The sequence below is a fragment of the Anguilla rostrata genome, chromosome 5, assembly GCF_018555375.3.
Source record: "Anguilla rostrata isolate EN2019 chromosome 5, ASM1855537v3, whole genome shotgun sequence".
In the NCBI taxonomy this organism is placed as follows: domain Eukaryota; kingdom Metazoa; phylum Chordata; class Actinopteri; order Anguilliformes; family Anguillidae; genus Anguilla; species Anguilla rostrata.
In genome coordinates, this window is record NC_057937.1 from 49,375,371 (window position 1) to 49,401,763 (window position 26,393).

Consider the following 26,393-nt stretch of genomic DNA (forward strand, 5'->3'; position numbering starts at 1 on the left):
AACTGTGTAATCAACTGCTTTGGTCAATTAAGTGCCGAGTAAGAACAAAAGCCAGCAGACCCTGCGACTCTCCAGGACCTGGGTTGGCCACCCCTATAGGCTCTTACAACAATAAGGGATAGGCTACTTAAGGATGTACAAGGGAGAATATGCTACATTATACATCAAAGGAAAACTTTTGGTCTGAACAGGATCTTAGGTTTGCTATAATGAGTCTTATAATGATGCAATTAATGGATTAAGGACCATAAATGTATCCGATATAAATAATTACTGTATGTCTGAAGCAGCCTAATCTAGTCTCTGGAATGTTGCACTACAACATTGGTAGGTATTGATACATGTATGGCTTGTTATTACTCATAACCGCCCCAAGATGGCGATGTCATATAATCTTATATTTGCTCAAAATATTCTCTAAACTACAAGGAATATTATCTCATGTTATATTTGTTTCATATTTTTAAGTATGAATTACAATTAATGGTTTGTGCACAGAGGGGTTAGTCTTCATCCAATATTAAGTAGTTTTTTGTGTAGCGTACGCTACTTGTAAGTGCAACCAAAGTGGGTTCACATTCATTTCAATGTATTTTGGGGTCCATATCCAACCGTCATATTTCTAAAAATACACAGTTAAATGTTTTATATATCTACAATCATGAATTGATGATGTTTCCTGTGGCTTAAAAATACATATGGAAAGAAAGCCTAGTGTGTTAGTCATAACATAACATAATGATGAGGACAGGCCATTCAGTCCAACAATGCTCATAATTTTTCCTGACTAAATTGTACGTAGTGCTGTGATTACATTACAAACTTGATAGTATCTAACATCATATCATATTGGAAAATACCCGGCATTTCTCTCTCTACTACATGACCTGGCAGGCTTTTCCACACATTGACTACTCTCTGCATGAAAAAATTATTTGTAATGTCTGTACAGAATTTATGTTTTGCTAATTTCCATTTATGCCCTCTCATTCTACTAAGAGAACTCAACCTGAAGAATCTCTTGTAGTTCACTTTGTTAATTGCCTTTTAAATTTAAAAGCATCTATCTAATCACCCCTAAGTATCATTTTACTAAACTTGAAGAGATTAAGTCTTTCCTCATAGCTTTTATTTTTCATACCAGGAATCAATTTGGTTGCCCTTCTTTGAACCTTTTCTAGGGCCTCTATATCTTTCTTGCAGTATGGTCCCCCGAACTGCACACAATACTCCCAAGTGTGGTCCAACAAATGTATTGTATAAGATAAGTATAACTTCCTTGGATCTGTGCTCAATACTTTTGGCTATATATCCCAGCAACCTGTTGGCCTTTTTTACTGCTAGAGCACAGGGCCTAGAACCTGAAAGGCTTTGTTCAAGAACCCGTCATGGTCTTTTGCTGCTGCAGACCATCTGCTTTGAGATTTGATGCGTTGTGCATTCAGAGACGCTCTTCTGTACACCACTGTTATAAAAAGATGTTATTTGAGCATATGCAGCCTTTTGGTTAGGTTGAACAAGTCTATTAATAATCCTCATTAACAAGGTTTTTGGCCACAGAACTGCTACTCACTGGATGTTTTTGGTTTATCACACCTTTCTCTGTAAACACCACACCATTCTCTGGTGAAACCAAATGCATTTTAAAAAAATCTTTAATAAAAATTGAGAAAGTTCACATGTGGTTAAAGTGCACAGTTTGATTTTAACAGAGTTGTGGAGTACAGAGTCAAACATTATGGAGCACACTATATGCAGTTGAAGACCAAAACATATCAGGAAGAAAAAAGGTGTCTTCTATTGATAATTCCTCATAATTAGCAGTGTGTTTCTGCCCTGCACATAAATCATTTGTGCAGCAAATGTCCGATCTGTAGGTCTACTTGCAATTTCCACCCCAGAGTAATAACCTGCCACCAACTCAAATCTAATTTATAGTTTTGTGTATTAGAATTTTAAATTCAGAAAATGACTGCTACCATAAGATTAACTTTTTAAAAAAATTGGTTTGACAGGGTGACAAAATGGTGGTCGATGTCTGTATATCTCGTTATCACCTACCTCATCTGAATGCAAAATGGAACATGAAACTTTCCACACCTACGTAAAATAATATGAAGCTGGTTGCCTGGAAATGAGGGATAATCATTAGGGTACTTTTTCATCGTGCTATTTTTTCCTTAGGGTCCAAATCTTAGAGGTATTTGTGGCTTGTGGTTTTATTGTTAGAGAATTGGTGGTTATAAAAGGACCAGTCTCGCATGAACGAGATTGCTATGGAAATGATTAATAGAGCAGATGCAGATTTTTATGCGGCATCTTGTCTGCAGTGTCATTGTATCCCACGTGGGAACGCGAAGACGCGTGCACTGTCGTAGCGGCCAACTCCTCTTAAGGGCGTGTCTCCAAATTATAAGCAAGAAAGCAAGTCGGCCACTTTGGACTACATTTTAATTCCAATGCTAAACTACTATTTTAGCTCGTTATACTTGAATGGAATATTTGCAAAATCAAGGTTTTGTATCGTTAACAGGAAACACCAGCTAAAGAGTCCGGTTGAATACTACGGTTGATTCTGTAATTTCTTGACATTGCTGGAATAATGCGTAATAGATTCAACATTTGTCCTGCGCTCAATCTTTTTAATGTACTGGAAAAACACATATTTGAACAATAAGGACAAAAAAATGCAATGGAATTAAATCACACGACACAAAGTTGTAGACTGTTTTTTTTAAGAAACTGCTGTACCCTTCAGTCTGGCAAAGTCTCGTTGCAAGTGTATCCTACGAATAGACCGTGTGCAGTGAACAGGCCGCTTTGAAATTTGGACTAATACTGGAGCTCTTCGCAATATGCAGTTGCAACGGTGCTGACATATAATCCTAGGATTCGACAAGCTCAGGTTGTCATTCGAAGTGTCTGCGAACTTGGTGTTGGACGTCATACTTAAGGCTGCAGCACCGCCTTCCAAAAAGAAAAAAAAAAGAAACCGCAAAAAACGAGCGGCAGCGTTCCGTATTCCTAGCTTCAGTGTGAAAACATATAGGCTAGAGACTGTCCTGGTAACTGACGGAGGGAAGACTTCATGAAAAAGTTCACCGCGCATAGACGCTGTAGATAGTGTTCGGCGAAAAAGTTCAGTAAAGCCTGAATTTACAGACTCTATTCACGGGACGAATTTAGGACTTTGGATTACGGCACATGTCATCTTCATTTAGAACTGACACTGACGGATAATGTAAGTTAAATGACCTCTGTACTGCTTGGGCGCTGAATGACATCTTGCAATTTATGTCTTCAGTCTTTTTTTATACTAAGTTAACTTTTCATATGCTCTCGAAGACAATAGCCTAACTACAAAACGTGTGTTGATGTATCGTTTGATCATTCAAACTGTGTTGAATTTGCAACCATTTAAAACAGGTCAAATACGGTTATATTGTTTATCAATGGTACATTCGGACTGCTATAAAGCAATCCAATCACTGTTTAAGTCATGACTTCAAACAGTCAAATTTAGTGTTTTGACATGATTAGCTTGCTTCTATTAAAACAGATATTGGAGGGTATAATGCTGATGCAGGGGCACATAAAGATATTAGTGTGTCTTAGATATTATACTGACCCAGGGATTCCCAAATATTTTAAAGCCTTGGTTGCTGAAGACCTCCAACTCAATGAAATGTTTAACACCTTATTCAACAGCCATTGGTACATAAATAGTTATATTAAGCATCAGACACACAGATAAAATAGCAGTTCAGTATACAGACATACTGGATATTAGTAATGCTCATTTCAATGCTTACAATATTACCAAAGTGAACCAGGGTTTATTTTATTTTAGCAACATGCCTGCACAAACAAACAGGCTTTCTTTGTGGTAGGGGTGCTTTTAAAAAAAAATATTCAAATAACATGTTGTTCCCATGCAGTGAGGATGACATTTCTCAAGAATGGGCTCCAACACTGTATCGCATATTTGAAGATATGTGTTGCTGTCCATTCTTAAGGTTAATTTTATTTTAAAAACTAAGATGAAAATAAGATTAAAAATGCAAATGAATATTTTTCTAGTGGTCTGAAAGTGCCATATTAAATATGTATCTGAACTGATTACTTATGTTTTGCTTCTTTTTTCTTGTGGATGATGAGCATTTTATATATTCTTCAGGTTATAAGGTTGAAAATTCCACTGGTGTAACCCGACTACATATGGCCCAGACCGATTTCCTTTTTTCTGTGTATCTTGCTGTCTCACAGAACACACCTCAGCCTTGTTGGCTAGACCACCACAGCGGGGCCAGCCCTACAAACGCAAATGTGTGTGACTGACTGAGTGACGAAGTTACATTGGTCGGCCGAGTTATGAAATTACACCATTGGTCGGCCGCATCACGTGTGTTAGGTCCAGCCATATACTAGGTTTCCTAGTCTTGTTTTTCTTCTGCTTGATGTGCTGGCACAAAATAGTCAACAGACTCTTTTTAGACTTGGCAATGTATGTGTGTGTCCCTCACAAACACATAAAACACATAAATAGTCCTTGCTGTCTTCATGATAAGATTCTACAAAAAGGCAATCACAAGATGATCTGTTTTACTCAGTGTTAATTGGCAAAACTGCCTTTCTGTTAATTGTCCCAATCCCAGGGTATGTAAATGGACATTTCTGTTCAAAGGGAGTATGTTAAACTTGAATGCTCCTTTCGAATCTTAGCTCCACCACAGTTCTTGAAAGCACAAGTCATGTCAGTCGGTTAAGTTTGAATAAAAGTTTATGCAAAAAAAGAAAAAAAAAAGATCCTTGAAGGAAGCTGATGAGACAAATGCCTGAAACAATTAATTTAAAAAAATACATTCCCTGAGATTTCTGTAGTGGCTTTGGGCTGCAAGTGGTGCAGAGGTTAAAGTGCATGGCTCTCAGTCTGTTTCTGATGGACTTATAATGGCCTTTGTTACCATTGATAATGGTACCCAAACAGCCCTTAACAAAAATTTATCAACGCAAATTGGTATCAATATAACAGAATTTGTGAAATGTATAGAATTAGAAGCATTTTTATTATGTGTAGGTATATTGTTGGTAGCAGCTGTGTGCTGTACTGTAAGTTTTACCCTTTAAATATATAGTCAGACACTTCTAAATAAAATAGTGACACCCCTGACTTACTTCCTGGAAGTTTTCTTTGATGTGCATGCCTTCTGTATTTGTGAATGGAGAGAATGCACTTCTTGCTGCAGTCGTTACTGTTGCTTGGTGAGATAACAATGAACTTGCTACATTCTCAGTCTGAGCACATACCATTGGTCCCATGGACCCAGGGTGTCAATCATCCAACTTTTCACGTGATCTTTCATAACACAAAAAAGCAAGGTTACGTAACTCCTGTTTCCTGGAGTTAAGACACGGACTGACTGACACGGCAGTCAGCGTGGCGTTGCAGAGGACTAAGCTAGCAGGAATGCCACAGTGGGAACTGCAGGAGTTGCCATTAGATTGATAGCAATTCACTGAGAGACGTGGAGAGAGCAGTGAGAGAAACAGCACTGTTCTGAAGGCCCCCTGGGGAGCCGTCTGTGGTGCTCTGCTTTTTTAAGTCACCTTTGCCTGAACCTGCTCCTTGAGCTGCTGCTCAAAATGAACATGCAGTATTCCAGTGGTCAGCTGTCTGTTTCACACAGTAGCAGTGAACATGCAGCCTTCAGGTGCTCTGATGAGCCATGTTTCACACAGTAGCGGTGAACATGCAGCCTTCATGTGCTCTGCTGTGTGTCGCTCACAGCAGGAGGCAGTGAACCTGCCGTCTTCAGGTGATCTACTGACTTCCTTACGCATACTTACACTCAGTGGCAGTGAGTTTGCAGTCTCCGGACCATCTGCTGAGCCATGTTACCCACAGCTTCAGCACTGATTGAGGCTCTGAGGTACCTCTCTATTTAGTGTTGCAGGTATTGCAGATCAAGGGGGAACCAAGGATTTGAGAAAGGAGGGAATATTTGTAATGCAACAACAATATTAACAATAGCAGAGCAGGTAGAGTGCCGAAATGTGGACAATCACAGTCAACATCGTCACAAGACAAATTCCTTTTCATGATATGTGAAACACATGGAATTTAGGTCCTTAGATTTTGTCTCTGCTTTGCTTGTTGTATTTTTTGGTTGTCCTTCTCGGATTCATTCAGCCCAGTTGTGTTTGTCTGAGGCTGGCTGTAGCCTGCTGTCTGGATTTGAGTAATTTAAATTTTTGTGAGGGCAGGGTGGTGAGGAGGATGAGGAAGTTTCCACCATTCTGAATCAGATTGTTATTTTCCACCTCCATACGAAGGAGCAGTTACTTCCTGTGTCTGCATGTTATGACAGCTGAACTCATGGCAGGCTGAGTCTCGTGCATATTGGGAATAGAAGGCCCCTCTTCTCAGGGGAGTCCTGGGAGAACTGCATGGCTATCACAGCATGGTTAGTGTGGACGGACATCACTGTGGATGAGCTGCTGCTTTCGCCTGTTGCTAAACAAAGTATACAGGCTCGGTGTTGATGAAACACAGTGCTGCAGCACAGGCCCAGTCCAGTTCCAACAAACACAGCAGGAAATCACATTTTTCTTTTCTGTCACATTGGAATTTTCTTAGTAATGTTTCGTGCATACTTTCATTACACAGAATGAAAGTTTCACAGCAGATTCACTGGAATTGCCAGCACGTACATAGAATTATGTGGTTTGGTTTGATTTGATTTTTTAAAGGCTGTATCAAGGATCTCTTTGGCTCTGTTGCACGTAGTGTAACGTGCAAGGTGCAACCTTGCATATGCAATGTTAGCTTCACAAACGCATGTCTTGTAATGTATAACTTAAAGCTGGCATGTTTTTTTATGCTGAATCATTGTTTCCAATGCAATGTTGAGCTGTGTCATGGCACCTACTGAGATACCTGTGGGTCCAGGGAAAATATAACGCAGCATTTTGTGTCTTTCTGAACTGAAAACATTTTCAAAACCCATTGCTTTGAGCTTTCTCATGTTGTTCTTTTGTCAAACAAACTACTCTCATTCTGGAGCATAGCCTAAATCTTGATTTAAGTAGCTAAGGATTAAGTAGAAAGCAGGATCTCATTTCTGACAGCTTTCTAAATGTTATCGTCCAACAATTTATCTGGCCCTTCATATAAACACTGCTGTCTTTCCCTCATTATGCTAAAGCTAAAATTTAACTCTTGTCTAATTTTAATATCACACCTGCCCATGAATCACTTGCCCCTGATGACTCTCGCCTGCAGAGTTGGCTCTCAATTTACTGTAATGATTCATTATTGAAGTGGATATGATGTGATTAATGGATTCACATGGCACCAGAATGGCCTGTCTTTAGTTGACTGTAAAACTATAGAAGCTAAAAAACTAAAGCAACTTTAAAGAACTGTTGAAATGTAAAAAAAAAAAAGTACAGTATGTGTGTTGAAATCTGAAAGCTGTTATTGACCAGGAAAAGCTCAGTTGCTTCTCAATGGAAGTGTTTCATTACTGTTTAATGCTCATGTCTTTGCATCAGTGATAATCACAAAATGAATCCAGTGTCTTTTATAATAAGTTGCTTGACAGGTCATAGCTGTGTAAGCTACTCCTGGGTTCAAATCCTGTTTGTTTGATCGGCCAGCCCATAACTCTTGAGGTTAATCTCTCAGGTTATACTATACATTCATTTGCCATTCCTTTGAGCTTTCTCATGCTGTTCTGTATTTAGTGTTCCATGGTAAGGGAAGTACAGATCACAGATCTAAATGGGGGCTGTGTACCTGCCTGCACCTGTTCCTGTTTATCACCCATGCCTGCTCCATCAGCTGACCACAGGGCTGTTTCTATAGCTGTGCACAATCTGCAAACCTTAACAGTGTAACTGCTGCTGCCTGTCTCTTTGTTATGATGTAATTTAGGGGCAAAGAAGAATAGATGCAAAAAGAGGATGAACCCAGAGCAACATGTTGTTGTATTAATTTGTTAGAAATGATTAATCTCTCTGTAGTAATAGAATAAGCTTCTCACAATTCAATGACAAATTCACTCTGGAGCCCATTATGGAGCCTTTGAGCCTCTATTAGCCACACTGGGCCAGATCAAATTTAAATATTAACACTGAAACATTAACCCACCAGCTTGATTGCCAGAAGTTGCTGGTCTGCTACAGCAGCTGTTTTCCATTTGGGCCAGAAGCAATATTACCTGAGTGCAACCACACTCCTAGCACCTCCATGTTTTCAGTGTATCAGGTGTGGGCCAAAGTCTGCCACGGCCAAAAGCCTTAAAGAGAAATGTACCACACACACGCCTTCATTAGCAAACCAAGCTTCCTTCAATGTGTACCCATCTGTTGACTGGATTAACCAGGTGATGGGAAGTGTGAGATAAGGACACGTTTCTCCTGATACTTTTTCATAGGTTCCTGCCAGCTTAATGCTGGAGTGTGCCAGTTTAATGTCTCATCTGTTGGAGGTGGCATTTCTTCATTAAATTGTAATTACTGTGATGCTAGATTAATTTAGGCCTGTGTCTTAGTCAAAGACTCCAGGCGGAGTCTTTCAAGTTGGAGGTCAGATGAAAAGCTCTCAGCAGGGATTTGGCTCATTGAGTTGTGCTGCTTCTGTCCTGGTTCTGAGTGGTGGAGAAGGGTCCAGTCGGGAGCACCTGTGTTTGTGATTTGAGAACTGAAGGAGCTTCCTGGGTCAGCTAATGTCAAGTCCGTGTCTGAGCAGATGCCAGACCTCATATCAGCTGAGGTATGTCCACAGGGGTCATGAGGCACTCTCCTTGGAGCATGAGGTCAGTCTATTCTGAGTCTGTTTTCTCTGGATGGCACTCTCCCAACTCCACCGTTCCTGTCCGTCACACCCCAACGCAGCTACGACATGCCTGCTGAGTACCATCGGCGGCCCATCGGCCCATTGGTACCCCCCCCCCCCCCCGAATACCGCTCAAGGGCTTTTATCAGCGAGGACAGAGCCAATACTGACTTTAATGTTGTGGTTTGTGAAGGTTATACCTCATTCACCACCTTTTATAGCTCTGCTTTGTACAGGAAATGTTCACTTCTCTTTTCCTCTGAAAAACAAAGGTCAGTGAAACTAGTGGAGGACCATGGGCAAAGTTATGTTGTACAGTATATAGTAGATCTGAATGTAAATATGCAGTTAATTAGGTTCAATAGCCATTTCAGCTATTTGAATGGAACTGTTAGCATGAACCTCCACCGCTGTCAAAATAGTTAGTCAAGGGGATTAAATATATCACACGCAAGTGTGCAGGTTTTTTTCTTGCGCTGACGTGTCTGCAGATGTGTTTCCTGCCAGAAGAGACATTAGATCAGCACACTCAGTGGGGACAGGCAGCCTCTACTCTTCATATTAATGATAATCTCTTCAGGCAATTGACATGCAGGAGTCACCTTGAAAAATGGGATCATTTTTTTCCCCCTGTTGAAAGTCAACCTTGTATTGTCTAGAGTCTGATCTACTAAGAAGTGGCTGGAGTTGTAATGTTTAGGAGAGACTCAGGCTGCATTTGGATGGTACTGGGCCTTCTGGTAAAGGAATCATAATCGTAGGTGTGTCCCCAGCTTATTTTTGACAGTATTGCAGGGATAAGCTGCATGCTCATGTTTCAGTGTGTGCTATCGACAGTGGTGCTCTGCCTGTTTGGCTGCCAACCAGTCCTTAAGTACCAAACGTTTAAAGGCTACTCCAGAGCTGCCATGGAGGCCTGTGAGGTTAGATTCCTCCTCAGGACATTCTGTGCACTGTGCGGCTATTCGGACATTCAGGGAACTGGGCAACATTCTGTGAATACATCAGCTCACATCAGAGGTTAAACAGTATTTGTATTAGCATTAGTGTGATCTATGGGGGATAGAAGAACTGCCCCAAATTTGTTTATGTTTCATCTACACTGTTAGCACCATTTGAACACTTGCACTTCACTCCTGAATGTTCAACCTGCTAATAAAGATAAATAACTACCATAAGGTGCTTTGTTGTTTTATAGCTGCTTAAGAAGAAGTGTGTAGGCATAAATAGTCACACTGTGCAACTGCCATTCTGAAGGCACTTTTTTCATTTGTGTCTGCTTGTCTGTCTTCATCAGAGCCTTGTGTGCCAGGTGCATATTTCACATCTCGGGAATTACTCTGCTGGTTGCATCGTGCACCAAAGAAAATGGATAGCGTGTGTGCTAATAGCCGGGACATTGCAATCTGCATAGTAGAAGCTGCTTGGAATTCCTTCTGACCATGCAATATAGGCCCTGGACCAGGCTTTAACATAACAGGACATGTAGATCTTTCTGTGGGGTCAGAGAATTCTGTGTGGGGGCCTGTGTTATTATTATTATTATTATTATTATTATTATTATTATTATTATTATTATTAAGACATTTCTGGATTAGATGGATAAGATGGACGTTTATTTTTCCCCATGAGAGAATTATTAATAAAGTAAAAATAATGTGCACTATAGACCCTCACCTGTTTCGAAATGAAAATACAGCTTAGTGTTTAGAAGGGGTGAGTGAATTAGAGATATTATGTGCACATTATTACATTATTATTTCCAAGGTATACATGAAAATGAGAACACTGTGTGTGTGTTATTCGGGCATCAGGCTTGGGTTGAGAGAATATCCAAGCCACAGAACTTTGATGTGTGTTTTTACAGGTGCTGTGAGCATAGGGATCTTCCGGCTGTATCAGATTGCCGGATTACCTTTACGCTATTTGCACTGTGGTCACATGCCCCCCCCTCCCCCCCCCACCACATGACCCCAGGTTTACAGCGAGCAGTATAGACCAGACACCCCCCCCCTTGGGGGAACCACTCCTCAAGGTCCTCTAATAGCTACTCACTATATCAGTACCTTGCAAAAGCTTAAATCTGAACCCTAGTTCTGTGAATTAACCATTGACTGCACAGTAGAAACCATCTACACCTTAAAAACAGAAGCAATTTAATGACACATTTTCGTAATGTGGAAGGTGGAAGTATCTGAGCACCTGCACATCTGAAGTTGAATCTGAATATGGAGCTGGCAACTGTGTAAAAGGTTTTGTCAGGAGTCCTTTATTTCTTTGTGCCTTGTTATATGCAGATAGAATATGTATGTGTATACAGTTTGTTTTATTTCAGTAATGTCAAAGACATTCTCTGAACTTTTTTTTGAAAGCAGGAATTACAGCAACTGTAAAAACCTGCAGACTTGTAAAAAACTAAATCTGAAACTTACAGGCTTTGGAGGTAATAGGGAGACACCCTTTTACCTCCAACACAGGGCACAGGTGCAGAAGAGAAAAGGATGTGTGTCTTTGCTGCAGTGTTTTGATTCCAGGTACATCACCATACAATAGAGCACAACACAGCTGTCCACTAAGGCAGTCGGTGTTCCCTTTCAGAACCACGCAATGTTCTTTTATCATCATTTTATTGTATACAGTCTTCGCTCTGGCACAGGGCTGGTAATGCAGTTTCCACAGTTGGAAAGTAACGTGCTCAGACACCTCTCAAGTGTCAGAAATAACTATCGTACATGGGGCAAATAATTGCTGTGACCATTAAAGAAAGACTGGCTAAATTAATTGACCTCTGTGGTACATGGCTCGAGGCTTGGCGTGTGAAAATGGCCCCTCCCAGTCCAGTTAGAATGGGTGTGGCCGCGCTCACTGCTGATTGGGTGGTTTGAAGCTGAGTAAAATGTGGGGCCCATGAATGTGTCTTTTTCATACGAATAGTCTCTTGCAGAGGAGTCAACAACTCTCCAGGGTGTACTGAACACTCCCAGGAGAAAGGGCTGATTTGTCCTCTCAGAGGACATAGAACACTGACCCTCGGTAACACATATCCAGTGGTTAGGGAGTCTGTGATATTCTATATATGAAAATTTGTAAAATATGCTAATTGAGTATTGTTTGTGAAATCAGGCATGTGGCCTGTAAGGTAAGTAAATATCCAGAGAAGGGGTGGAGTCAGAGAGGTGCACGGTTAGCCTTTGTCTTGCCCAACCAATCAGAAAATTGCTTACTGTACTTACATTACATTTCCTGACTGACGAGATGTCAAACTAAACTGTGTGCCACATTCCACTTACACAAAAGCAAAGCCACTCAAGAATTTTGTTGAAGACATTTGCATAAATGAAAAATGTGTTAGAGTTCAAGATTCAGGTTTATATTTCTCTCGGTTAGAAACAAGCAATTGGTCTGTCAGTTCTTTAATTTGTTTTGTTGTCTGCTCATACCAATGCTGAATTCAGAATTGATGTGTGAGGCGTGCTCATCACATTCAAAGTGGAATCCCAACAGATATTTAAAAATTCCCGCTCTGTCAATACATTCTAGAACCACCCCTGATCCAGAGGTATAAATGAACAATAGGTTTAGTACAAGCTCAACTATGACATCTACTTTAAAAAGTAGTAATGCAGTGTTTTTTGGGCTTTCTCTGTATCTCGGCATGTAGAAGTGGGTTTCCTAAACCTGATAATAAAGAGATTTCAGGCCATTTTATCACAACCGGGCTTTAAGCTGAATGTGAATAAACAGTACTGTTTATTATATAATATAAATATCATTCTTTACACTGCTTTGCTAATAAGACCTTCGGTGACCTTTGGGTGTTTGGTTTCCCAGGACAAAGGATAGCTCCACTGATTTCACAAAATAAGGTGTTGCAGTTCACCAGAAGCAACAGAAACTGACAATTGAGTCTTGGCGTGTATTCAAGCATGTATGTAACCTATATAGCCACTGGAAACAGACGGTGACTGATTACATTCCCTGCTCTTCCCGTGCCATATACCACAATGCCGTTCTCTGTAAATTGTTTTTATATTAATGAAATGCTGGGGGGGAATTTTCCCTCTTCAATAAATATGTCACAATGCTAGGATTTGCGCATGAGTCCATGGCTGGAACATAGAAGCCACGTTTGCTTGATTTATTTTTGCTCTGAGCTAAGCTCCACCTGTGGGCACCAGCTTATCAAGTGTCACGGACGTGTTTTTTTGAAATAGCAAGGTCTCCGTGCTTCGGTGCCTGTAACGGAGCACAAGATGAGAGGCTGGCTCTCGTTTGGAGCTGATCCCAATGCAGCCCAGTCCCCTGGCAGGGAAGCGCGAGCCAGGCATTCCCAACCAAGCCCACTGGAATATCAAAGGGTTTTGCTTTCCCAGTCTCATGGAAAGAGAATTCCCGCCCAGAATGCTACCGCACATCCAGCCGAGAGCCCACATCCGACGCTCCACCTTTATTTGATATTCGTATGGGCAGGCAGGCGAGTCGAGGGAAAATAGCTTTTTTCCTGTGCCAGTTCCATTTCTGCATGTCCTGGTGTTTCACATTTATGTAAGCTTCCCCCTGGTTTTCAGTGGGCGGTCAATGGGCCACTTTCCCTCTTTCAGGCATCCATCAGTGCTGTTGAAGGGTCTCTTTGGCTTTTAAGGTTTTGGTTTAAAATCTTCAAATGAGTCTTTGAGTTCCACAGAAATCAATACCTTTAGCAGGCGAAGATGACCTTGCTCAGATATTTGTGGTTATTGCCTTTTTCAAATATTGTCTTACCACATATTTAAAATTTTGCTCTATGTTAAATTTGATAAGGCCACTGTTTAAAATAAATATTCAGCTAATGTATACTTAAAATTGATAATATATTGCTACTTTCATGAAGTGTGCCATGTGTTGCATGAAGTTGTCAATTTTAAATGAATTTCCCCTAATTTGATGTTACAGTATTTTAATGATTTCTCAATTATTTGAAGGTTAAAAAACCCATTTATATTTTAGTAAATTGTGGTTACCTTTATTACATTGAGAGTGAGTGCGGTGGCTCCACTGTTAACCAAATGCAAGTAAATCTGAGATGGATATCTATAATATGGTTTGATAATGTAATTTGTTTTAAAAAAAAATAAAAAGTCTGTACTTAGTGCATTTATTTATTGATTTAAGTTACATTTAAAACACACTGTACTCATCCTTCAGGAAATGCAAAAAAAAAAAAAAATCATCCCAGACTAAAATAAAAATTTGCTGAACAAAAGACGCATGGTTCCAGAACAATATTCTCATTGATGTATTAAAAAGCCCCTTTTTGAATGGCTCAGTATTTGCAAAGCGGTTTTCTGTGTTTTCTCTTACCAGCTCAGGTGGGGCATGCCAGGCAAGGGAGAACGGTAGGTGTAGCCGCCAAACGACAAGAGCGAGGGTGAGAGGAAGTGATCCAGGTGCAGAAGAAGATGGGGGAGACGGAGGAGGAGAAGAGCGCCCAAGCGGGGCCGCTGTTTGAGAGCTTTGTCCAGGCCCCCACCTGCAAGGGCACGCTGCAGGCCTTCAGCATCCTGTGCAGGCAGCTGGAGCTGGATCCGCAGGAGCACAGGACCTTCTACAGCGGCCTGCGGGCCCACGTCACCTCCTGGAAGGCCAAGGCTCTCTGGAGCAAGCTGGACAAAAGAGCTGCCCATAAGGAGTACAAGAAGGGCAGGGCCTGTTCTGGTACCAAGGTATGCCAGCGCTCTGCAGATTCTGTTTAAAAGCCCTTCATCCTTTTAGGCAGTTGGTGGCGCTGTGACCAACTGAGATCCATAACTAAAACTACTAAAATGTCAAGGCTTCTAATTTTGAAATGGCCTTATCAGATCTTACTCAAATCTCCAGTTAAGGAACTCTGAACATATTTCTGGTGTGCCCCAACTTAATCTAGTGCCTGTGATTTGAATTTGCTGAAAGAAAATTCACCAAAGTTTGGGTTTTTTCCAACAGTGATGCTTGTCTGTAATGTAAATGCATTCAAATAGTTCCCTGTATAAGACCTCCTTTCCGTGGTGGGTTTGGTTATTTAAAAACAGCTAAATCCTCAGACTGCCCAGCAGTCTGTGTCTCTGAAAGCTGCTGCGGAATGGGAAATAAGTACTCTTGTTAGGATGTGAAACTATGTATTTAGGTCCATCACAAGAGAGGATGTGAGGTGTGCAGTAAGAAGTGGGGCTTCATTGTACCATTCCCAGCATGCATGGCCTTTCAGAAACATTAAACGTATGTGGCGGGAGAGAGAGAACCGCGTCGGCCTCCCTAGACTGGACCCAGAGCTCGGCCTCCTCCACTGAAAATCCTGAAGCACTGAACGAATCGGGGAGGGGTCCTGGAGGTCTCCTCCTTAAACACTGACACACCTCTGCAGGAACCGTTCCCAAACACTGACAGCCCTGTCTGCCCCAGCCACTACGCCTGTGGAAAGCCACGCACAGCTGGCACGATCACTCACCGACAGCGATTTTATTACGCACATTAAAAGGGCTGATCACTCAGCCCCTGAAAAAGCTGGACAGACTCCCAGTGCTTATTTTACTGAGGCTATTCGGCTAGAATAGAACTGCATCGGTTGTACCATTTTTGTATAAATGACCTAATAGCGTGTAGTGCTGCTAATTATAAAATTCATTTTTTGATGTTTGAAGAATGCTGTGTCTCAGTGCTCCCCAAGTTATTCATTATTAAGTATTGTTTAAACTCATAGTTTTGTTCATTTTGAAGCGTCAATGCAACTTTGAAACGGAATTGCCTGTAAGATTTATTAGTCAATAAATAGTTTATAGATTATATATAAATAAAGCTGTATATTGGCTCTGTGCATGCAAGCCACTGTGGTGGCAAAAGAAGTCTAGAAAAGAAATACTCAAAGAGTTCTTCTTGAGTTTTATTACCCAAATGGACTTAATTGGTGGAGCGGGTAGAGAGGATATAGTACTGGCCAATGTGGCCCTGCCTGGAACAGATCAGCCCTGGGTCACAGTGATCCACGTGCTTGCTGTAATCGAAACTTCCTTACTACTCTGCTACTCTGATATCGCGTTGCATCCAGCTAACAAGCACCTGTCACAGCCGCAGTTTCCAGAAAACCATCACCCCAGGTTTCTTTCATTTTCTTTATGTCCGACTGTTATGAAACATGAAATTACTAAAAAGATACTTTTATTGAACTGGTTTCAAACATTTCCCTGTTGTCCAAATTTATGGCCAAGATTCTTGGGCTTCAAATCTGCTGGAGTACATTGGTTGCAGATTACACTGATTAAAAAAGTAAAGGAAAAATACAGTAAGTTACTGTTTTTGTGTTTTCTTAGCTTTTGTGCCAGATGTCTTGCTATCTGGTGCAGCAGTTTATTCAGCTGCGTTCCTAATGCTCTTCTACTCAATAGGGTGCTTAAATGTGAGATGCCATGAGCAGCACCACACCAGGGAAATGAATTGCATCCCTTGCTGCACAGTCAGGACAGACTGGAATTAATTTACATAATGCCAGTCTTAGTTAGAAGTTATCTTCAGTTAGAGCCAGTCAGCCAACGCAAAGAAGTGTCCCCAGGTCAATGGACTCCAGCACCCCCCGCACCATGGGCTCTGTCCCAATATTTTACGCTAATGCCAATCCAATCCAGTGCCAGTGCCAAGGGCTATTAGGGCTTTACCCATGGGGTCGCATTCAAAGCCAGCTGGTCTAATTCTGTGCATTGAAGTTTCACTTAAAGAGAACAGGGGCCACGGGAGTCCATCACCCTTTTTTATTGAGACTGGTTTCTTCTTTCTTTGTGTAGTAGTCATTCCACAGAATTTCAACTGAATCCTTCCAATGGTCTTATTTAGACAGAGGAAGACACACAGAGATGCACAGACACACATAGCAGTCGACCTTTTCCAACCTTGTGTTTGTGTAGGTTATGGGGATTTGGCATGTGGGTAAAGAGTTTAGTCAGTGGAGGACGCCAAGTTCCTTTTGATAGTGGGCCTGCCCAGTCACATGCAAGCTCTACCAGTTCCCGGTGAGTCAACTATGGCTTCCTCTGCCCCCTTCCTCTTCCTCAGTGCCTGGTCATTGGAGGGGGCCCCTGTGGTTTGCGGACAGCCATCGAGCTGGCTCTACTCGGGGCTAAGGTGGTGGTGCTGGAGAAGAGAGACTCCTTCTCCAGGAACAATGTGCTGCATCTGTGGCCCTATACCATCCATGACCTGCGGGGCCTTGGTGCCAAGATGTTCTATGGCAAATTTTGCGTTGGAGCCATCGACCACATCAGTAAGTACCTCACACTGTGGGCACCAAATGCCACCACTATTTTAACACCCCTCCATGGTCTATGTTGGAATTAGTGATTATTAGCATTCCCCCCACTCCGTGACCGTAATTGGTGACAGTGTAGCATAATGGTTTGTGAGCTGATCATTCATGGCTGTTCTACAGTTGGTTTCATGGTTGTTGGTTCTGCTGGTATTTGTTTTCACATTAAAAATAGCACCCAGTTCAAACCCAAGAAACCAGCTGAGGTGAGTTAACTGTAATCAAATGTTAATTGTCAGTTCAGTTTTAGATGTTTTTTTTTTACGTGTGGGGGCCCCTAAATCTGGTGTTCACGTCCTGTCCAGGTATCCGGCAGCTCCAGCTCATGCTCCTGAAGGTCGCTCTCATCCTGGCTGTAGAGGTTCATGTTGGTGTAGAGTTTGTCAAGCTCCTGGAGCCCGAAGACCAGGAGAACCAAGGTGCTCAGCTGTTTTCTCCATGTTTTTTTTTCAAGGGAGGATTGACATGCCCAAAAATCATGCTTTAACATCATACATGATGTTTTGTTGTTGCATTTTACCTGTTTAGCAATCATACTTGGAGTAGGTTTTTGGAAAATTTTGAAGGGCAATCTCCTAGATTTGGTTGAAAAGGAAACAAAGGAATGTTAAACATTATCATACAGAGAAAATAAAAAATGAACATACATTTACACACAGTGGGAGATGGAATGATAATTCCAAGCCTCTTTTATATCATTAGACACTGGCTATGCTTTTCACCAGCACACTACTCCCATGGCGTGCATCTGAGCGATGTTCTGAATCCCGTGCCTGGTTATCTGAAGTGCTTCTCTGTACTGTATTGTCTTTTATGGGCTGCTCGTTGATTGGAGTCAGGGACGGGCCGGTCACGGACACTCCTGTCTGACCACTCAACAAGAACGTCAGCAGACTGATAAAAATAGGAGCGTTTCCTAAATTAGGCTGTAAGATTTGTCCGGTCCATACCACTGGCATGGTGCACTATGTTCCTGTATGTGCCTGGCATTGATATTGTATCTGCCTGCACACTTCAGCACTCTCTGGTCGCATTAAGATAATCCGCCCTTCCATCTCACGTACTACACGCAACAGTAACTGATTACTGGTCAGGTTTGCATAACAGTGGGAGGAATCCTGTTTCTTGCAGCTATTTGGGGTCTTTGTTGAGGCACCAGATACATTCAGGTCTGGAGCTTTATGATCCGGCTATACCCTCCAGAAAAATGCCAGCTCTGTGAATCGCACTGTTCAATTTTCAAAAGTGTGTTGCTGTACATCATTAATCTTTGTTGAAAGCTGTCAAAGTAAGCAAATATTCTGTCGCTGATAAAAGCAGAAAAAGTGATGTCATGAAGTAAACTTGTAGTATACAGAAGCACATTAAATATTTGGCTTGTGTTCCACACCCATGCACTGCAGACTCTGCCCTTTACACATTGGTAAACATTTAGAATATAAGAGTTTAGACCATTTTAGCTCTATTTACAGCATTACGCAAACATTTTTTTGCAAATTCATAACAAATAACGGCTATTAGTGCTTCTTATAGTACTTTACTATAATAATAATGGTGATGATGATGATAAGTATGATTAATGGTACTAACAGTGGTAGCAGTTGTAGCATTGTTATGCTTACTGTAACAACCGTAAGTTAATTGGACCTTCTCTTCCTCCTTTCCAGGGCCAGGTTGGAGGGCAGCGGTCAGACCAGCTGACCACCCCATCTCTGATTTTGACTTTGATGTGGTAGTGGGTGCGGACGGCCGGCGGAACACACTGGAAGGTGAGCCCGTTTGAGACCACGCACGGTCCATTTCCACCTGCAGTCTACCCAACAGGTTTGGGTTTCTAAAATGCATTTCTGACTTCAGTTCAGGGCTTAAAAGATGCAAACCAATGTCAACCCAGTGTGATTTATTAAAAGAGAATAAACACAAAAATGATACCACCACCATCTTCTGCACAGTACTTGAGCCTTGTATGTTCAAACACTGTCAATGAGCATATCTTGCTTCCGGTCCTGACATGAACACTCTGTCAAAATGCTTTATTCTTTAATGTCCATGTTAGTAGTTATGAAGCTGCATATTTCAAGCTAGACTTGACTTTCACCCATAATCTGTGAGACCCTGTACCATGATATAATCCGTCTGACTTCCCTGGCTAGGATCAAATCAGCAGCCAAGCTGTCAAACAAACCATGCACCACTTGCTCTCTGTAATCATGTGGACATCACATGACCAACAGGGGGTGGGTCTATCTATATAGCATTATGTATCTGGGTGACAGTATAGCATAATGGTTAGAAAACTGGGCTTGGTGCTCCAAGGTTGTGGGTTTCATATCTAGCAGGCGTGCTGCTGTTGTAAACCTATTCTAAGCAAGTTATTTTACGTCCTTTAGTCCTTTAGTCCTTTAGTAAAAATATTCAGCTGTTTAATTGAAATGCAGGGAAAGTAATCACATCAATATTCTGATAAATTTTGTAATGTAATCCGGGACTCATCTGTCACCTGCTTTTTGGTCTATTTGGGCACTTGTTCTGAAGAAGGATTTTCTACATCTATGAATTATGAGCCATTTGTCTCGTTCTGTAATCGAAAGAAGGCTGGAATACAGCACCTTTTTTCCAATCCATCTTTTGGGAGGGATTAAAATCCTACAGACTATGCCCAACTAATAATTTGGACCTAGCACAGTCTTTTTTGGAAAGAATGAACTGTGACAAAATCCTCCTGAATGACTACAGCAGTAACGAAATGGGCTCCATTCTGTATGCAATTGTTCAGAACAATTCCAGAAACAATAAGAAAGGAATTGTGCAGGACAAGATGCAGACAGATTGTACTTGCTGACCCCTTCTCCTTCCAGCTGATGGCTTTCTAGTAGGGTAATGACTCATGACATCTTCACTGACACGTACTGGATTCCGATGAAGATCCACCATCATTTTCAGCAGAACTTTTAAGTGCTGTCTGAACAAATTACACTGCGGTCAGTGCTGGAAGAGTTTAATGGCTTGTGTGCTATGTGGTCACATGGCATGGCTGAGGCTTCTGACTGCAGACAGTCCAAGTCACTGCAATAAATGAACAAAACATAAATATGAAATTCAGAGCCTCGCACCCAATGCCTTCCAGACAACCAGATGGAAATTACAATTGGTTCAATTTCATATTTTAAAAAATAATTTTCTATTCAATTTATAGTACATGTGAATGTAATAGTAAGATAATGTAAAATGTATGAAATATAAATACAGTTCATAAGACAGGACATCTTGCTGTTGTTCCAGTCTCGCTGGATGTTTTCACAGTTATTTTAGGGAGTAGCATTTTCCAAGGTTTTCAGTTTCATTAGCCTCACACAGTCATTTGGGTAATGACCAGCTTTCCTACCGGGCCTAAAATAGCTGCCCTGTGGTTTATGCCAAAAGGCAGAGCACTGCCACTGGACAGGGACCTCATCGTCATGCTTGCCTCCCCTCCAGGTTTCCGAAGGAAGGAGTTCCGCGGGAAGCTGGCCATCGCCATCACGGCCAACTTCATCAACCGCAACACCACGGCCGAGGCCAAGGTGGAGGAGATCAGCGGCGTGGCCTTCATCTTCAACCAGAAGTTCTTCCAGGACCTCAAAGATGAGACAGGTTCACACACAGTGCCTTTATTCTCTCACAATATTAGAAAGAGGGGTAGGAGGGAGAGAAAGAAAGAGAAAGAGAGATGGGGGGAGAATGACAGAGAAATAGGGGATGTAGGTAGATTTAGGGTTCCACCTCCTTTGATCCATCCTGAACCTGACCACCCTTCTTATTTAAAGAGCAGGAGAATAAAGTGTAAAGATTTGGGCGGGTCAGCCTATTGCTTACCAGAATGGACACGAAGGAGCCAGCTGGTCACCCACAGTGGGGGAGGGTCTGTAACAATCTGCTCAAATCCACATTTAATGAAATAACAGCTCCCACCACTTGCGTTGCCACAGAGACGCATAGATCATAAATGGCACTGAACATCAAACAGCCAGCCACCCCATGATGCCAGCACTCAGGAGCCATTAATGTAGATGATGATTGGACTCATTTGTCTTTATTTTGCAGGCATTGATCTAGAGAACATTGTGTACTACAAGGACAACACTCACTACTTTGTCATGACTGCGAAGAAGCAAAGCCTACTGGATAAAGGAGTCATTATTCATGTGAGTGTTCAGTGCCAGGGTGTCCAATAAATCACTACCCATCACTAGTCTCAGCCCCAACAACCTCCTCAAATCTCAGGACACCAAACAAGCCAAGAGAGAAAAAATTGTAGTTGTTTTCACACCAATTCAACACCTTGTATGTCTCAGTGATAATAGCCGTGTATAATAAACATTCCAAAGGAACATGTATTTTCAAAACATGTATTTTCAATTCTGAAATGACAATTCTCGTGACTCACTGCTTTCAGCTTAAACCTGTCTCTGATTGGCAATTTTATAATTCAGTAGTTTTTTATGCCACCCGTGAAACTGAAATTGTCAATGACTTGATTCATATAAATGTGTTGGTGTTCCACTGTTTCTTTGAATGTACTTGTTGGGAAGGTCAACTGAAACAGAAATAGTTTAGGCCTCACCCTCTCGGCTCCAGTGTGAAGGACAAGGACCAGTGATAAAAATGGGTGTGAAAATTGTCTACTCTGTGTTTTTTCTGTTCACCTAATGTTAAAGTTATTATGTGCTTGACCTCTACTTCTGTGGCTAGCCTTCAGGGGGTGTTTTCACATAGCTATGGGTGAAGTCTGTTCTTTTAGTTGTGTGGCAGAGTGAATGTGGGTTATGTTATTGCAGCAAAGCTTTTTTTTACAGCTCTACTGCCTTAGTAGTCCCGTGAATTATGCATAAAGGCTTAAATAAGAGACAACAATAATGAGTAGCATTGTACACGAAATGGCAGTGAAATCACTGATTCAAATGCTCTGTACAGAAGAGAACATAGTAATTTTGCTTAATTATGTGTTCCCAGCTTTGGTGAGATGTTTCATGTGGCTTTGGGGGCTACAGCTAAATAAACAGACGATGATGAGTGGAAGATGTCAATTAAAGGAAACGTACTGTGGGGTCGGCCTCTGAGAGAATGTAATCAGCCTTGTATAACCATGGCAGTTCACAACATGATAATCCACTTCCCAGTTTGTTCATGGATGTGGTGCTGTGAGGGTTTTGTTGGAGAATGTTAACAACATGATTGAAGCTCATCATTTGATTGGCACTCATTGTTTGCTTAACGCTCACTGTTTGATTTGAGCTCATCATTTGAACGAGCTTAATGCTGTCTAAGATAGAGGTAGAGGCAGTGATGCTGTTCTGTGCGATAATTCAGTTAATGTTGTCCAACAAAATGAAATTCTGCAGTAAGTCTTCTCCTTTGTCGGCAGGACTACGTTGACACAGAAATGCTTCTGAGCAATGAGAACGTGAACCAAGAAGCCCTGCTCTCCTACGCACGTGAAGCTGCCGACTTCGGCACCCACTACCAGCTGCCTTGCCTGGACTTTGCCATGAACCACTATGGGCAGGCGGACGTGGCCATGTTTGACTTCACCAGCATGTACGCCTCAGAGAACGCCGCCCTTGTCCGGGAACGCTTCGGCCACCAGCTTCTGGTGGCTCTCGTGGGTGACAGCCTGCTAGAGGTGAGGAGTCCAGCCTGAGAGAGCAGCACGTCCCCGAATTTCACCCGAAAAACTGTTTCAGTGTTCCACACAAACTTCAATTTCCTTGCCTTGATTTTACCCATTAATTCCTTAGATATTATGGACACCCTGTTGTGGAGCTTGTTCAACAAAATTCTTCATGATACTTCAATACCAGCTTACTGATCTTATTTGATATTTATTTTTCTCTCATTTACCACATTTGTCTCTAATATCACATTGTCAGCATTTTAAATGTTCTCGTTCCTCTGAAGGGATCTAGCTACAGTCCGCACTGTTGGGGTTCTCAGATCTTGTTTCCTCTGCCTCTCCAGCCCTTCTGGCCCATGGGTACTGGCTGCGCTCGGGGGTTCCTAGCCGCCTTTGATGCCGCCTGGATGGTGCGGAGCTGGGCACAGGGTTGGGCACCCCTGGATATCCTGGCGGAGAGGTCAGTGTGGTATTGCTGTGATGATCTCACTGCACATCCAAAGCACAGCCATGTAATATGCATTATCTCTTAAACCTTTAGTGTACCCGTGAGTCCTCTCCTATTACTCCCCTGTCAGAATGCTTTTTAAATTAGGCATGAGTAACCTTTATGCATTATGTATCTTTAATCTGACGTCTGCTACCAGGGAAAGCTTGTACCGACTGCTGCCCCAGACAACCCCTGAAAACCTCACAAAGAATTTTGAGCAGTACACCATAAACCCAGCGACCCGGTACCCCAATCTCAACTCCAGCTGTGTGCGCCCCCACCAGGTACCACATCATTTGTGTATCACATCACAACTTTCTATTTTATGATAAATAAAAACTGTTCTTAATTAATGATGTTTTAAAATCCTCTATGTGCAATTCCACATTGAAAACTAGTGCAGGTGTAATTTTTTAAGCAAAGCTCTCTGCTCTATGTTCTCCAGCTCTGTTCATGTGCACAGTTCTAACTTGAAGCACATGACTTTGCATGTGCCCTGACTCACATCTTTCTCTCTCCTCCCTCCCTTCCCTCCTTTCTTTTCTCTTCCCTCCTTCTCTCCACTTTTTTATACTACTCTTTCTACTTTTCTCTCAAACTTTTCTGTTTCTCATTCCTTCTCCCTCCCACTCTCCTCTGTCCGCTTGTCTCTACCTGTCTCTCGCTCCTCTCTCCTTTTCTCCTTTTCTCCTTTTCTCTCGCTCTCAGGTGCGGCACCTGTACATCAGTGGCGAGCTGCAGCCCTGCTCCCTACAGCGCGTTGGCTCGGTGTGCAGATCAGTCAATCTCTCTCGACGGGGTGAGTCTGAAATACTGACCCATTTGGGAAAAGCTGGAAAATTCATCAATCATGCAATCAAGCTGAAGTCTTTGGATGAATATAGCAGAGATGTGAACGTAGCTCTCCATTTGGATACCTTCTGTGTATTCAATGTACCGAACAGTTTTCCTGAAAATATATCTGCAGTGATACATTTAGGTCTAAAGGCAGCGAAAGATGACTAACAAAAGTCTTTTATCTAAATTAAAAACCCTGAAAGAAGTGAAGAGCTCCTTAGTGTAGGCCATTGTCATATCTTTAGAGAGTCAGCCTTGGGCCTGTGCTCCCACGGTGAATATTATGGCATTTATCTGCACAAGGTCACTCTTTTCTCAGATCTTTTTTCTTCCCCAAAGCTCTGTCTTATCTCTCTTTTACCTCCACAATGTATTCTTTAATATATTTTTAATTAATTCTCATCTCCAAATACGGGTCTCATTGTGTCTCCCCACTGGATCTAATTCCACAGACTCTGATGTTCGGCCGAACAGGCTGCTGACCTGGTGCCAGAGGCAGACCGAGGGCTACAGGGGTGTGAACGTGATTGATCTCTCTTTGTCTTGGAAGGACGGCCTGGCGCTGTGCGCTCTCATCCACCACTTCAGGCCTGATCTCATGTGAGACGCTACATCTTGACACTGCTCACCCAACATGCATCGCAACCCACAAAGCATATATTGCAAATTCACAGAGCATGTATCACGATTCTGTATATTTATAATACACACAGCATATATATTTCAACACATGTCACAGCACATCCGGTATGTAAAATGCAGCTTATATATCAGTACATCTCAGGCCTTGATTTGACAGTATTAAAAGGTGCTACAAACACAGCTGGTTAGGACAAATATTTTGGAGCAAACAATTGCAATTCATTTTATCACTGGTTTCTCGCTTGTGCTGGATGGCTGGATATGACTGGTTGGCTGTGACTGAATTTTTGTGAAATGGTACACATGCGCGGTACAATGGAGTTATATTGGTCTTTAAAATCCACTCTTAAATGCGGTGTTAACTGACCAGTTAACCCCTTTAAAATAAGCCTTGTTGTGTGTGTCCGAGTACACATATCTGAGATCGTAATATTACTATCACTGACATCATAGTCAATACATTGTGCACTATATTCTCCTGGCAGACCTGGCAGTGCCTGGAAGACCTACCACTTTATTTTTGTCTTCTGAGTCTCTGGTCTTAATCTCAAGAACCATATAGTCTACTATCCTGAAAGATCACATACATTGCAATGGCCCTGAGTAAAGTCTACTTTTTAGTAATTGTTTTTCCTAACTTTTGCCTTATATAACTGTAGATTAAATCGACAGTGCACTGTTTATTTGCATCTGTCATCTTAAAGCTGTGCAGGCTTATATTCTGAGTGTATTTAGAAGACTTTTTAACGATCCTTTCACACAAAAATGGGAGTGCGTTTTGAAAAAGTGCTTTTCTATCCTGTAGATCTTATCGCACTAAAACATGCCTGGTTGCTGTCTGAAATGTTCCAGGGGCTCTGTCATGTGCTGTGCTTTATGAGTATCATCTTCACGACCGTGTGTGAAATCAGATATGAGCATGTTCCTGCTGTGACGTCTCCCAGAGCTCCCACACACTGCTGAGTTTTACACAGCTTACACTGGCTGCCCCCTCCGTGTCACAAATAGATGTGATATAATGGAAAGCCCAGAGCAGCAGCCAGAAAGACAAAAGCTTGGCTGTGTTGCCATTTGTTGTTGTTCACACGCCTTCCCCAGGTTCATAAGTTGTATCTGTCACTCATTACACTGTGATGGGGCCTGCTCTGAAAACATTTTTCACGTTTTACACACAACACATTTTACTTGTGCATTACTCTCTTACCTTTTCCAACAGCATTACAGCACCTTTTGATAGCCCCAACATGGTCACAATGGTCACACGGTCACAATCCTGTCCAATGCCCCACCCCCTCTTTGTACCTCATCAGAGATTTTGACTCCCTAAGCAAGGAGGACGCGGCCGGAAACAGTCAGCTAGCCTTTGAAGTTGCCGAGCGAGAGTTTGGCATCCCTCCCATCATGGTGGAGCAGGAGTGTGAGGCTGACCAGGATCTGGACGAGCAACTCATGGTCGCTTATCTCTCCAAGATGTATGAGGTGTTCCGGGGTACCCCAGCACCTGGCACAGGTGAGCTGACCATGGTCACATATGCTTTCAGAGTGTATGAGGTTCTCAATTCTACATTCAAATTGAGTTAGTTGCAATATGTCTTAAAGCTCCAACAAAAAATGTAGTTTTGAA

At 42.0% G+C, this 26,393-nt stretch overlaps 1 protein-coding gene across 4 annotated transcripts in view; it reads left to right on the top strand.

The window, feature by feature from the left end:
* Window positions 1–2,418: 2,418 nt before the first annotated feature.
* mical2a (microtubule associated monooxygenase, calponin and LIM domain containing 2a) overlaps window positions 2,419–26,393 on the top strand; it is a 34,552-nt gene continuing 10,577 nt past the window's right edge. For 2 of the 4 annotated variants that reach the window (XM_064336845.1, XM_064336848.1), the window contains exons 1-13: window positions 2,419–3,241; window positions 14,183–14,541; window positions 16,898–17,105; window positions 17,453–17,566; window positions 18,815–18,916; window positions 20,625–20,780; window positions 21,231–21,331; window positions 22,552–22,809; window positions 23,145–23,260; window positions 23,448–23,574; window positions 23,999–24,089; window positions 24,580–24,727; window positions 26,080–26,279. In XM_064336845.1, the coding sequence (XP_064192915.1) occupies window positions 14,278–14,541; window positions 16,898–17,105; window positions 17,453–17,566; window positions 18,815–18,916; window positions 20,625–20,780; window positions 21,231–21,331; window positions 22,552–22,809; window positions 23,145–23,260; window positions 23,448–23,574; window positions 23,999–24,089; window positions 24,580–24,727; window positions 26,080–26,279 (1,885 nt within the window). In that variant the 5' untranslated portion in view covers window positions 2,419–3,241; window positions 14,183–14,277. The remainder of the gene's footprint in view (window positions 3,242–14,182; window positions 14,542–16,897; window positions 17,106–17,452; window positions 17,567–18,814; window positions 18,917–20,624; window positions 20,781–21,230; window positions 21,332–22,551; window positions 22,810–23,144; window positions 23,261–23,447; window positions 23,575–23,998; window positions 24,090–24,579; window positions 24,728–26,079; window positions 26,280–26,393) is intronic. The other 2 variants (XM_064336846.1, XM_064336847.1) reach the window with 1 other exon arrangement.